Source organism: Lingula anatina, chromosome 1 (assembly GCF_051362555.1).
Source record: "Lingula anatina isolate TDL-2025a chromosome 1, LinAna3.0, whole genome shotgun sequence".
In the NCBI taxonomy this organism is placed as follows: domain Eukaryota; kingdom Metazoa; phylum Brachiopoda; class Lingulata; order Lingulida; family Lingulidae; genus Lingula; species Lingula anatina.
Genome location: NC_141767.1, coordinates 15,607,728 through 15,621,411, shown reverse-complemented (window position 1 = coordinate 15,621,411; position 13,684 = coordinate 15,607,728). Strand labels below are relative to the sequence as shown.

The 13,684-nt window shown below is 39.5% G+C and overlaps 1 protein-coding gene and 1 pseudogene across 1 annotated transcript; one reads left to right on the top strand and one right to left on the bottom strand.

Moving 5' to 3' along the window:
* Positions 1-2,591: 2,591 nt before the first annotated feature.
* Positions 2,592-4,621, top strand: LOC106171186 (uncharacterized; annotated as a pseudogene).
* Positions 4,622-4,624: 3 nt separating this feature from the next.
* Positions 4,625-12,955, bottom strand: LOC106171139 (uncharacterized). The gene is made up of 9 exons (XM_087004385.1): positions 12,756-12,955; positions 10,555-10,675; positions 8,685-9,949; positions 8,373-8,472; positions 8,135-8,182; positions 7,736-7,915; positions 6,776-6,907; positions 6,125-6,487; positions 4,625-5,416 (listed from the first exon to the last, which is right to left on the bottom strand). Exons 2-9 carry the CDS (start codon positions 10,619-10,621, stop codon positions 5,085-5,087), a joined length of 2,487 nt encoding a protein of 828 aa, XP_086860511.1. The 5' UTR covers positions 10,622-10,675; positions 12,756-12,955; the 3' UTR covers positions 4,625-5,084.
* Positions 12,956-13,684: the final 729 nt, after the last annotated feature.

The window sequence follows — 13,684 nt, the reverse complement described above, 5'->3', positions numbered from 1 at the left end:
AACCTGCTAAAACCAGTTTGGTGTTCGTTAAGGGCCTGGAAAAATGCATTTTAGGGCAATTTACCCCTGGTTCTGAACAGACTGGGTGGCTTTTGTTTAGTTGCAGCAGCGTATCCCGAAAGACAGTGCGTCCTGTACCCTGGAGATAAGATTTCGATGCACTGGGTGTGACCTCTGTGTAGTTACATCAGTCTGGGCATTACTTTATAAAACTGTGCGGACCGTTCCGTTTGGCGCTGTAATCTGTCTGGTAAAGTCTGTCTTTTTCGCGCCATTCTGCCACAAATTTACAAATTTGTAAAGCACTCCTTAGCTCATTTTACGCACTGCAAAATTGACCGCTTGCATGCAAAATTTCAAATTCTTCTATGGGATAGTTGCCGACATACGGATACTTTTTTGACAGAACCAAGATTTGCCTATTCCAAGCATTGACCAGCCCAAAGGAACACTACCCAATTAAATCACCGCATATTACATAATGTAGCAGCGCAACCGACATGCAAGTCAGTTAATTGGTAGCGGCACACCTGACTACACACTTCTCCATTCACAAATCTTATATGAGATCGGAGTTTTTTTAAAAAAGAACGAATTTTTACCTAGGCATACCTTCGAAACTGAAATATTCCATATTAAATGTCAAGTCTGTAGTTTATTTAGTGCTTAGGCCCTATTTTCCTGTCGGTAGGGTGTATTTCCCCCGTTCTTTCAATATTCAGTGGCAAGCAAAGTCACTCAAAAACAATAAACTGCTCTATACAAAAGATAATCAAATTTTTTACAACGTTATACTTGTAGGAGATAAATCAAAGGACAAAACCAGTTGATGATTGAATTTTCAAAGTGAGTAAAACATTTCACAGCTGGACGTTTTGCATTTGTAATAGTAATGTATTTTCCTTTTTGGAGCTACACGATGAAATATTTTCCTTATTCATGGATCCAGGAAAGTGAAACTTTGATACAAACGTCTTCATGTTGAACCCTAAAATAATCAAACATAGTTTGCAATCTGTGCACTAAATATTTTTAACAGCATACCTGTGACCTCATTTGCTCCACTGTATTGGTATGGGTTTTGGTGATAGGTTCACTAAATTTTTTATGATAATTCGTTTGATGTCTTTATTTCTATGATAATTTATATTGTTTACATTGATTTTTTTTTTTTTTTTTTTTTTTTTTTTTTTTTTGAAGACGATCATAAATGGAGGATGGATCAACAAAGATAATTTCCATTCTGTTTCCTTGCATACAGTATGCATGACTTATGACTATTTAATACCATTTGTATCTGGTATATGTAAATATTGCTTTGACTTCTTTTTTTATCAGCCATGAAATACGGATATAGTAGTGACACTGCGAAGCGCCAAGGACTTCATAAGAGACTACAAGTAAATAGTCTGCTGCTCAATCATGTTGGGAATACCGTGCAAAATTAAAAGTAGACCTCTTACCTATGAGAGATATAAGCAATATGAAAATCTTTGAATAAAAAATTAAAAACTATCACTCACAGATGAGAAAAATGCACAATACAGAGAAAAAACAGATTGCGTGTGAGAAAGCACCGTGCAAAAAAGCAGATCAAGTGATTCCTGAGCACAGTGCTATGGAGTGCTCCATTGACACTGCCAATGACTGGTCTCTCCGCCTCCCCATGCGTCATCTGCAGGGGCGCAGTGATTAAATCTCGGCTCAATTTGACCGATTGAGGGACCACACGTGGGGAGGCGTGTGAGAGAGACGGGGAGACAATTACAGGATTAAGCAGTCTTCCTTTCATGTAGATCCGCCATAAGCCGTGGACCAACTAGCACTCGGCTCTTCTCATTCTGAATGGCTCCTTTGTGGTCCCCATGCAGGGCCCGCAGAACACCCTTCTGTTAGGATTAGCCAATTTTTATTCCAGTTTCGATTTCTTTTTAAATTAGTATAAAGTAAATGCAACTTCTAGCTTGTCTTACAAGTTGCATTTTAACTTTTAACTTATTATAGGCTATTGATGATATGAGTTTATATGGACATGCCAAAACCTCTAGGAGAATCGAGCAGTTCATATTTATTTCTGCAAACCGATTTTAGATTTTCAACTCTACAAAAGTTTTTTTGTCCACGCCACTGGACAAAACATGAAAGTTGTTCAAATGTTTTTTATACATATGTTGATTGTGTCCCAGACACAAATGAAGTGACTGAGACAATTTTTGTCATAAAATCACTCCAACATTCGTGACTGGATCAATGCCAGCAGAACAGTTCTGTGTCCAGGGATAAAGTTCAAGATAACATTGCTCACACTTCTAGAATGATATATATATATATATATATATATATATATATATATATATATATAACAGTGTGCATGAAATTGTTTGTGATTTGAAGTTATTCCCAAAGAGAAGAAAATGTGGACATTACAATTTGTAGTGATAACGCAAAGTGTTCAACAAATTACTGTTGGTTTGAGTTGTTTCTAAAAATAAGAAAGAAAGGGAAGTCACTATTATCAATGATATAACTGTTAAGTTTTTTTTACTTGTTTCCATAGAAACCATACCATTTAAATTGATCTGAACACCCTTTTTTAAATAATAACTCTCATTACATTATACCGAGCATGTAACAGTTTCAGCATCTCTTTGTTTTCATGTTGATATTCTCAGGTGAGAATACAAGAAGATGTGCTGGTCAGAGCTACCAGCTGTCCTACTGGAGGAGGAGTACTCCAAACTGACATACAAACAGCGCTACTATTGCTCCATGGTCTGGCGCCATTGGTATGACCTCTTTTATTCATCTAAAGTATGGGAGCATTTTGTACTGGGAGAGAGAACCCTCACAAGAAGACGCATGCGCCCATATCGCAATTCCTACATGTACACCCTCAGCCAGTACAAAGCCAAGATGTGTTTGGATAGAGTTGGGGAATTTTTCAAAAAGATAACTATCAAACCCATATCAGACTATTACAATTTGTATGCCTTCATGACAGTGTTGTCAGCATTTTTAGAGTTCTATGAGGAGTATCCTATGCCATTTCTTCATGGCTTTATGCAGGAATGTTCATGTCTTTACAGAAGCTCATCATCAGTCCACAGCACCTGAGTAGTGATGTGATAGCCATGCTGGCCAGCACTTCTCTGACAGACATTCACATTGTGCAAGACAGGCATACAGATGGCGTGGCCCCCATTAACAGCCAGACTTGGTTCGAAGTCAAGCAGATGTCTCCTCACCTGCAAGTGCGACTTGAGGCACGTGGAGGGACGAGGGAGGAAATCCTTTTCCAGCCTCGTGCACCGGTGACCTCCATTGTGTATGGTTCACCATATCTGAAAATGACCCCAGAGGCAGTCATGATGATCACAGACCATTACCGAAAAACATTGAGGTTATATGCCCAGAAGGGGTTTCCCAGAACTCATGGCTCCAGATCCTTCCACGAACGCTGCGATGGCCTGGTGCTGATGCTGGTCAGACAGTGCCCTGAACTGAGGGTGCTCATAATACGGGAGAGGATCTCATCCATGACGCTGCTCCTGGTGGCTTCACAGGCCAAGAAGTTGCAAAAGTTTTATGTCCGGCAGAATGCAGTTCTCAAGAAAACTGATTGGCCGAATGGTCTGACGAGTATTATGCCGATTTGAAAAAGAAAACTCAGTCATATGAACTGTTGCAGAAGGAAATTTCCAGGTGCATGGGATATCCTTGGAAACATCTTACTGATAAGGAGTTTGAAAAGTTGAAGATTTAAGACAGCAGCATTTGTTGAAATTTGCCTCAAGAGGATTGTTGAATGCAATGGATACATAGTCATGTTATTGCGCACACATTTAAAATGAAACACTTGTCATATGTCTTCCTGCTCACAGTTTCTCAAAATACAGTTCTATGCCAATTTTGCAGTATTTCCAGTGGCAAGAGAAAGTTTGATGATATATGGGTCACTTTGTGAGATATACTTGATTTTACTTGGAAAGTATTCTCATCAGTTTCGTATGATAATTGGTGATCATGATTTACCACAATTATACAAGTTTTTGTATTTGTTTTTATGTTTTTATATGAGCACCCAATTTTTTATATCTAAAATATTCAAAACTTGTGCCATAATGTGTTCAATCTCTTTGGGCCATTGGAGTATTTTTGTCTGAATATTATTATCTGTATTAAGTACTATATTTACTTTCATTGACCACAAGTTACTAGAATAATTGGGACAAAGCAGTGAGCCCCCCCCCCCCCCTCAATCCATGCCGATAAGGTTGGTCAACATTATAGATATATTAAAATGTACATAACTCTCAAATTGTGAATTGTTTTACTTATTATGACTTTTATATAAGTGCACAGCATACCAGTAGCTTAACATCATGACATTTTTGATAATTGTTTCTTTCTAGCTTTTTTGATCTCTGAGGGCTTTCATTAAGTAATGTTTCTCCTTTCGTCATGGGAATAAAATTGTACATGTAATGTTGGGGAGCTGCTGAGGATCTGGTATACATTATCATATGTTTTGTGTCCATGCGCCAGGAGTTTCATTTGTGCTGAAACTGTTTGATATAACCAGAGAGGCCTGCTTCACAAACCTTTAGTTCTTTGACTAAACTGCCAGAATTGTAAAGTCAATTTGTACACAAAATAAGACTTTATTCAGTCATTTAAATATTTTTATATTCAAATGTAGTAATTAAAGATTCACATGAAACAGATATTGTCCACATTGCGATATTGGTCAAAGAACCCAAAAAATTATTGACCAACAACCCATGTACCTGACATGTACAAATAGTAGAGGGCCAAAGTTAGACAATCGTTTGGGCCAACTAGCCCCGGTCTCCCCTATGCACCAAAGTTATGGAATAATTTTGGCTGATAGTTTTCTTCAGTCTTTCAAACAGCCATGGACCTAATGAGAGATCTCTCATTAGGTCCATGAAACAACCAACAATCAACCCTACGAAAGTACGTTCATGTAGATCAAGAAAATTCTGAGCGTTTGTCGGAAGGCCCATGTCGTCTACATTACATTTTTCTATACACTTAATTTTCAAAAGTCAACCTAACTACCGTTAAGCATCGCTTGTGTTAATAACATTGATCTGTGCATTTACGTATTGAGGTGACGTCATTTCCACGTAAGGCGCAAAACCATCAGTTTCATTAGATGCGGCACCCGACTGGAATGCCACAGCCTCCACAGACAAAGACGTATAAGGTGCATGCCTGTCGAAGGCGGCTGTCTCTGGTGTGGGTTCCGATACCGTGAAGTGATTATCCCGTGCGGCAGGAGTGCGCTTTCTACGGTTTCTGACGTAGGCAACAGCCCCAGCTACTACTACTATGCCACACACACCTACTGCCACCGAAGCAGTGACGACTGTGATGACAAGAACCTGATATTCTAAAATGAATGAAAATCATTAAAATTTTTCAATTTTAAACAGAAACTGTCGATATACTTCATACATTTGAATATTGTTTTGTTCACAAAAATGAAAACACGATTTCACATACATATTTCGAAAACTTTGTAATCTGCATTATTTATGGGATTTATTCATCTGATAGCGATATGGCATTTTTAAAATTACAAATAAATATGTAAACCACATTTTGGGCGAATGCAAGGAATCCTTTCATTTTGCTATATCGAGTTCGGTAATCCAAAATACAATGGGCTTGGACTCCCAAGACGGATGTACGTTGATATCTGTGACATTTAGTCTCTTTCTCATATGCAGACTTAAAATAATATGTGAACCGAGAAACTGCATATCTTGGCTTTCTTCGTCCCAAATGTGCCCATGAAACATAGTGCAGATGCTGAGCTTACTTATGCCCAGATTCGGCCGATTTTATAAGTCTGTATCGAAAGGCTCACTAAAAACGGTGCATCAGTGAGACAATGGTTCGGGGCCGTAGTAATTGTCCGAAGGTTCAATAGTTCGAATGTTCACTATAGAACCTTCGGACCAATGAACCCTTGATTAAAAAAATCGATGAAAATGTTACCACTTTTCGGACCAAAGAACCTTCGGACTATCGAGAAGCTCCCAATGGTTCAGTCCCCTTTGAACTACGGTACGTGAGTGGGACATGCAAAACTTACCTTCAGTACACACTGTCATGTCCGCTGAAGGCTGGTAACCCTCGATACATTCACAACCATTCTCCGTGCACGTGCTATGTTGTACTGCCTCACTGCAGTCAGCGTCCCTGTAACACGTTTTGCTCCCTATTTTCCGTTTAACACAGTATTCTTCTCGCACAGAATGAAAACCAAGTGGGCAGTCACAAACTTTCAGATATGGATGGCACTCAAAATTAAGCGTCGAGCCAGCCCTACAGTGTCCGTCGACTGAGCACCGTTTCCTTGTGGTAGTTCTGCATGCTGTGTCATTGGCGGTATCAGCATTTCCCACTTCACAAGGCGAGCAATCCTCGGTCACGTTGCAAGGGGCACCACGAACGGCTACCAAACAGAAAATGTCAGCAATTAGATTAAATGAGGCTGCATGTGAAAGTAAATGTGGCGTTTGAATCCCATTGATTGGCGCGAGACATTCCAAGAAAAAGGGACTGCCTGCTGTCCAAACTGGGCGAAAATTACAGAACATTTTTTTACTTGACATGGTTCACTCGGTGTGCCAAAATAGTACTCAAAATATATAAACCACATCAAACCTAATAGCCTATATCTATGATATCTACTCGATATACATGTAAAGTTTTTATTGACGTCTTCTAAGGGCGGACTTACGTGTCAAGCAAGAAGTGTTGACTGCATCTGGTTTGTAGCCAACGGAACACACGCATCTCCTCTGAACACATCTGCTGTTGCTCACCACTGTACTGCAGTCGGTGGTCAAAGTGCAAGCACCGCCTATTTTACCTGTAATAATTATAAAATAAAACACTAGTGAGTGGGTGTTTGACTTATCCTATGTTTATAAAACAACTATCCACGAATGACTTGTAGGATGATCATGTTCTTGTAGAAAAGTTAAGATTGCTAGGTAAACAATAATGATGCCCTTGTATTAATTTTCGGATTTTTAGGCAAACTGAAAAGAAAAAGCACATATAACTAAGAGAAATAATGCAATTTTGTGCAAACAACGTGCATGATAGGGCTTTTACATGTTGAAAAAAAAAATTGTCACCGGGTAACAGTACATTTAAAATGAAAAATTTGAATTAGAAAACCCCTCTTTTCATCTCCTTTCATCAACAGTTACGAAGCGAAAACCATCGTAACAAAATCATTCATTTATCTATAAGCCATATTCTGGCAGGGTAGTCGAGAGAATGATCGTTTGCAAGGAATGGGAAAAGTTACTTGTTTCCCATATCAAATCTCATGAGCATTCCCATAATTATGAGTTAAATGATAGCTATCTACAACATTATTTTGTATCCAGGCTCACATTCACAAAATCTATTAGCACTGCAGACAGTATTGGGTTTGCTAGTGCAGCTTACTGCCGCCGCTGGATCACATTCTATAAAACGAAATAATGTACAGGGGAGGGGGGCGGGGTCGTTCCTTGACATGTAAATACTGAAGTGATAGGACAGTTGGTGTATCATGCAAATTTTATGATATCTTTGTATGCACTTTGCATTTAACGATGCAACATAACTCTTAACCTGTCAGTCGATATGTTTCTCTTTCAATATTAAACCGTTAACAGTTCTTCCACATCTTAAATATTCATACCTGGACACCGTTGTAAAGAACATGGTTCCGTATCTGTGTCACCCTGAACATCACTTGGACACGGGAGACCGCCACTGGTTGGTTCTGGGTTGTTGCATAGCCTTCTTCTGCTTTTGGTCCCGTTCTCACACGTGACGCTGCACGCTTCCCAGCTACCCCAGGGTCCCCAGTTACCATTTGCTAGGGATGGAGAGCCCACATTTATTTATTACAACTCCACAGTTTATATCGTTTATGTTATTAAAAATATATTGTTCCTGAAAACCGGGGATTCTTTTATTGCAAGTGTAAGACATGATAAATGGTAAGTGTTTTCAAAACTAAAAAGAATACTTAAACTGCATGAATTCCTGACACGTAGTAAACGTCCACAACAAATAGACGAAAAGCTATACGTACCTCTTGGTGGAAGAGTCAGATCTTCATCTACTTTTCCATCCCCATCATCTTCAATTGATTTGCAAAATTAGCACAGAGATTAAAAGACGTGAATTTACTTATTCATATTCGTAAAAATATCTATCACAAACCTTGTAAAATTATCTAAAACAAACCTTGCTTTACATGAAGAGTAACTCGATTATTAAAGATAAGATTGCGTTTCATGTGGAAAAAGTCAACAAGATGTGAAACTTACCGTCGATATTATTTTTGATTTCCTCATCTACTCTTCCGTCACAGTCTTCATCAACTTGATTTCCAGCTACAATATTTTGTCCCACAAATGGACTGCACCCCTGAAGGAGTAAAATGTCCTTAACAGTATATAACAAAATTACACTAAAAAAGGAAAGACGATCTTTCTTTTCAACTATTCATTTTAGAGGCAGAAAAGACGACACCATCGATTTATGAGTGGTGCATGTATTGTATTACCCGAATCTGAAAAAAAAAAAGATAAACTATTTGGGACAAAAACTTTTCAACCCGAAAGAAGTAACCAACTCACCAATGTATTTTTGGCTACGTTCATCCCTGCAGGATAAGTAACATAGTAGTTACCATTTGAACTAGCATGGAATCCACTTATGAGACTGTAAAAGTTTGCCAAGGGATCAATGCTGTAGATTTCATGAGCTCCAGGTGATACTGGCATCGAACCCACATAATAATTAGTTGACGCTACTCTAGTAAAAGGCAAAGTCAAGGGTTGGCCATCCATCCTCAGTGTGCCAGCATTTATTGTATAATTCGCAACATAGATTGTCATGTGACTGGACATCTCTGCAGCTGTTTGTCCCAATGTGGTGAAGGTATACCTAGATCTGTACTGGTAGACGGGTGGAACTATGATCATGGAGGCATCTATCATATTTGTGGAGGAATCCATGGATTGTGTAAACAAGGCGACTTGAATTGGAGAATCGGACCAAACGCGTCTGAGAACATCACTGTTGTAGTCTCTGACAAAGGTGTAGAATTCGGTCACAAATGTACCACTTGGGTCCTCACCGGAAATATATACCCTACCTGGATGTCTGTCTTGGGACACAATCTTCATTTTATATTTCTGTGAATTAGGTGGAGCAGAAATTATGAACTCTTTGCCCCAAGCATCATAGGGAGTCAACTGTTGAACCAGATGATCGGACGTCAGAGTGCCTTCAATATGTACCTTTTTGCTTCCAGAGAACACAGCAATAGCGCTGTTAGCCACAATCTGAGTGGCGGTGAGATCATCACTCTGGAGGTGAAGGGTCTGGTACCTTGACATGGTCACTGTGAACTCGGCATAATTAGTATGCGTTACACCGTTGAAGGTAACGGTGTTACTGCGTCTGCCTGGCAGCTTAATTGTAACTTCGGTACAGTCTTGAGTGGAAACCACGAGAACCTGTCCTTGGTTTGTCCATGTAATGGCGGAATAAATTGAACCAAGGGCAGTCAAAGGTATGGCAGTGAACGCATCTCCAGACCCCTGTTCCTGATTCAGACCATACAGTGAAATGGGTTGGGTAGACATGACGTGAATACCCTTGTTTTCCACCTGACTGCCTGTGGCTTTGAAGTTCGCTGGTATGGAGACTCTCACACTTTGTCCCCTTGATACCTGTGCTGTTTTACGAAAATTGGTATCTTGTTTCGGAGCTGTGACAGTGACTTCTGCCGGTGTGTTAGACCCAGTCGTCATGTACAGGTACATATCACGACCATCACCATAATTATTGTTCATAAATCCTACATAAAATTCAGTTCCTTCATTGCTAAAAGAAGCTGCAAGACAAATAATAAATGCATTGATGAGTCCATTCCCTTAATTAGCTCCCTGTACTGACGAAAACACTTAGCCCTGCAAATTTTGAATGCTCATAGTTAACAAAGTAGTTGTAAGATTAGAGTTTTAACATAAACCACTCTGATATGCTTCTTTATGAATGCCAAATTAAGTTATGGGTACAAATATACTCAAAGAGATTCCATAGAGTGTTATCCTCAATGTGTATTTTTATGTACCAGAATATTAATTAAGATGATATTTTCATATCAAGACATCGTCTTCTTATCATGCGGAGTTAAATGATGGAACCGTGCCATATAGATTATTTTTGTTAAAGCAATTTATCAAATTTGAAAAGCACATACGCAACTCCTTTTCATTGTTTCATAAGTCTTGACATAAGGGCCTATCGCCAAATTCACCGTCAAACGTTTGACTGAAATTTATGTTATTATTGTAGACAGTACTTACACCTTTTTTAATACTTCAATTTAACTTGCTTTATATGGCGCTCAAATTCCAGTTCAATATTTCTTATGATCTTATATGTTACAAAATTTATTTTATTATTTTTATTTACTGCTAGATTTGACCTTTTTACCTATGACTTTGGATCCTATAGACATTACAATTATCAGATAGATCAACCAATGGGCACGAGACGCCATGGTAGGAGCCGATGGCAACAGCGAACGTGGACGATATCAGTGTTGTAGGGGAAACTGTAAAAAATCAAGAAAACTGTACTGTACATATTAGAAAAAACATCTGGGCGTTTTGTTTTTACGTGTTTAGGCTGTCTACCGCTCAACAGTACTTGCAAAGCTTATTTTGTGTTTTTCAAAGAAAGCTTCTTATACACAATGGAAGAAAAAAAGATAACCAAGGCAAAATGCACTCAAATAAAAACAGAAAAGGCCGGACCTTGAAAATCTGAATGGAGTCATGCTTGGTTTAATGTTCATGTTTTAGATATTGAACAGTATCAAGATCGTTCTTCATAAAAACCGTCCTGTGTTATGTACATGGACATAATTTTATTTAGCGGCAAGTTATCCTTTGAGCTTCGTGTCATAAATTATAATTGAGCAAATACTTAAAGCTTGTAAACAATATAGCGCCATAAGAACACTCTAGGGTCGCATTCACAACAGATGATCCTCTGATCTACTATTCTGCGGTTCAGTATGGTGGGCCCTACATGAAAGCAAGGCCTCCTAATCCCTAAACGGTCCACCCGTCTCCTCACGCGCCTTCCCTGCTGGAACCGAGCAATTTAAACTCGAAGCCGAAATGTAATCCGTGTGAAGGCGGGGAGACCATTAAAGGATTAGGCGGTTTTGCTTTCATGTAGGGCCGCCATATTTGATCCTCGGACCAGTAGATCGTAGAATCATCTGTTCTGAATGCGACCTAGGACTAATGCTACGTTTCCAGCCAAAGTGGGTCGGCCTGTTTAAGAACGACCCATCTGACCGTTCACTGCTAATGCTGTTGAGGCTAGGATCCAAAATATTTTGGATCTTAGGTTGAGGTAAGTCGCCGCTAGCTCGGCTACCCATTGTGTTTCTTTTGGTCATGAGAGACAGCTGAGATGTGTCGATCCAACTTGACTAAATCAGGCCCGTAGCCAGGGAGGGGGTTCAGGGGGGGGGGGGGGTCGAAAGAACCCCATTTTTTGTTGAGCAAAGGTCTCCTCTATAGGTACAATTTTATCTAAGTACACGGAGGTTTCATTGTAAAAGGTCCACTTTTTCAGAAAAAGATCCCCCTCTTTGAAAGAGTTGCCTACGGGCCTGTAAATATACATTATTTGTACTTAACCATTCATTGTGATTAAAACGGCGTTCTGTTATTTACATCGGCTAGCATAGTAGCAATATTATCTGTTAAGCCTCGGTCACAACCGGCCGCACGGGCTCTTACGGGCTGTTTGCGTCCAAATTTTGTGCAGAATCTCACGTCCCACGCAAGTCCTTCTTACGAAATTTGGAGTTCGCAGACAGCCCGTAAGCACGTACGGAGGATGTTGGACATGTCCAAAAGATTCTACGAATAGCCTGCGAACAGCGAGGCCGCAAGCGTAACTTGTTCCCCTCGCACGGAGTTAGCAAGAGAGACGCGCGTTGTGCGTGTTGAGTAAGGCGCACGCCCTCAAAACTAACGAACATAGTCGAGAGCACACCGGGAATGCGACGCACGTGCGTCACCTCCACGCCTGGTGTTCACGACGCACGCTCATGTCTTTACAGTGAACGTCGACTGTGTAACGTGTACAACAATTTTCAAAATTTTAAATTTTCCTCAATTAAGTTTCTAATATGCCTCAAAAAGGCAAGAGAAAGAAGCTTACATAGTAGAAAAGGGGAGGAGGAAGAAGAAAGAAGAGGAGAACAGGAAGCAAAACTGACGTACGTCGTCAGTACGTCACCACAAACGTGTGAGGCAAGTGTGAAGCAAAACTGACGCAAAAGGGCACTACTTTCGCCGTGCGTTGCATTCCCTTCGACGAGTGGTGAGTGTATGCCACGTAGGGGCCTACACAGGAAGCAAGACAAACTCAAGAAATTCCAAGTACAATTTCCACGGCCATCGCTCCTTGCAATTAGCGTCCCTGCTTGAAAGGAAATCTCATGTGGCCCTTGCGACTCGCAAGGCAGTCTTTCCTGTACCTCTACGACGTCCACGGCCTCCGCAATTCCCAAAAATCGCAGGGGACATACGGTCCTGAAATTCGTGCGTCCGGTTGTGACCGAGGCTTTATATATATTATCAGTTATATCATCTGAAATAAAAGCTTACTTTTTAAAACTTGATTTTTGTACCTTGAGATACATTGGCGTGTCCCATATCCAGCTTCGATCTCCTCACAGGTATATTTATTTTACTTCCGCGTTAATAACCCCCAATATGACTGCAGAATAATGGAGAGCATACAGGTAGAATAAAGGCTTTTTTCGTGCATGTGAAGAAAGACGTGTTTACAAGCGATTGAAAAGCGCACAGCTGTTTTTCGATCTATTAAAAATAGGATGATGTGTGCATAACCTTCATGATCAAGATTTAGAGGGGTCAATCATGAGGACATGATAATAATAATAATAATAATAATAATAATAATTATTATTATTATTATTATTATTATTATTATTATTATTATTGTTGTTGTAAAAAGAATAATGAATGAATTAATTAATTAATTGATTAATAATTAAATAAGTAACTGACAAGCACATGCACTTTCAAGTTAGCTGCGAAACGTATACAGTAGCACCCAAACCCAAATAGAGGTGCATTTCACATGCTGAAGTGTCCAAAAAATAAAACTGAATGAATTCAAAGTTGTGTTCATATTTTAAAACATATACGTGTACAAAACAAAAATCCACGTCTGTCTTAATTTTAATTTAATTTTTAATTTTTACCATGTCTTTACATTGAACCCTAAATGGTTACCTTACGTTCCGGTAACATATGGTAACGTATGGCCATTTAATTTTAATTTTTATACCGCGTTCCGATACATCTTGTAGTGTTTCAGTCATGGTATATTATACATGACGTAAGGATGTTTTTATAAATATTTAAACTGTAACTCAAGGGCTTTGCGTCATGGCTAATACTACGTAACGTATGTTCCCCAGAAAAATTGTCAGATGCAAAGCCGACCCCCCCCCCCCCTCCCACTAGAGGATCCCGAAAATATTTAGTATTTTAGAGGGCGAATGGTG

Coding starts and splice junctions, on each gene's coding strand:
- LOC106171139 (XM_087004385.1), bottom strand. CDS start 10,621: ATGGCGTCTCGTGCCCATTGGTTGATCTATCTGATAATTGTAATGTCT. Junction 9,950..10,554: donor TATAGGATCCAAAGTCATAG/GTAAAAAGGTCA, acceptor TTTGTCTTGCAG/CTTCTTTTAGCAATGAAGGA. Junction 7,916..8,134: donor TCTGACTCTTCCACCAAGAG/GTACGTATAGCT, acceptor CTCCATCCCTAG/CAAATGGTAACTGGGGACCC.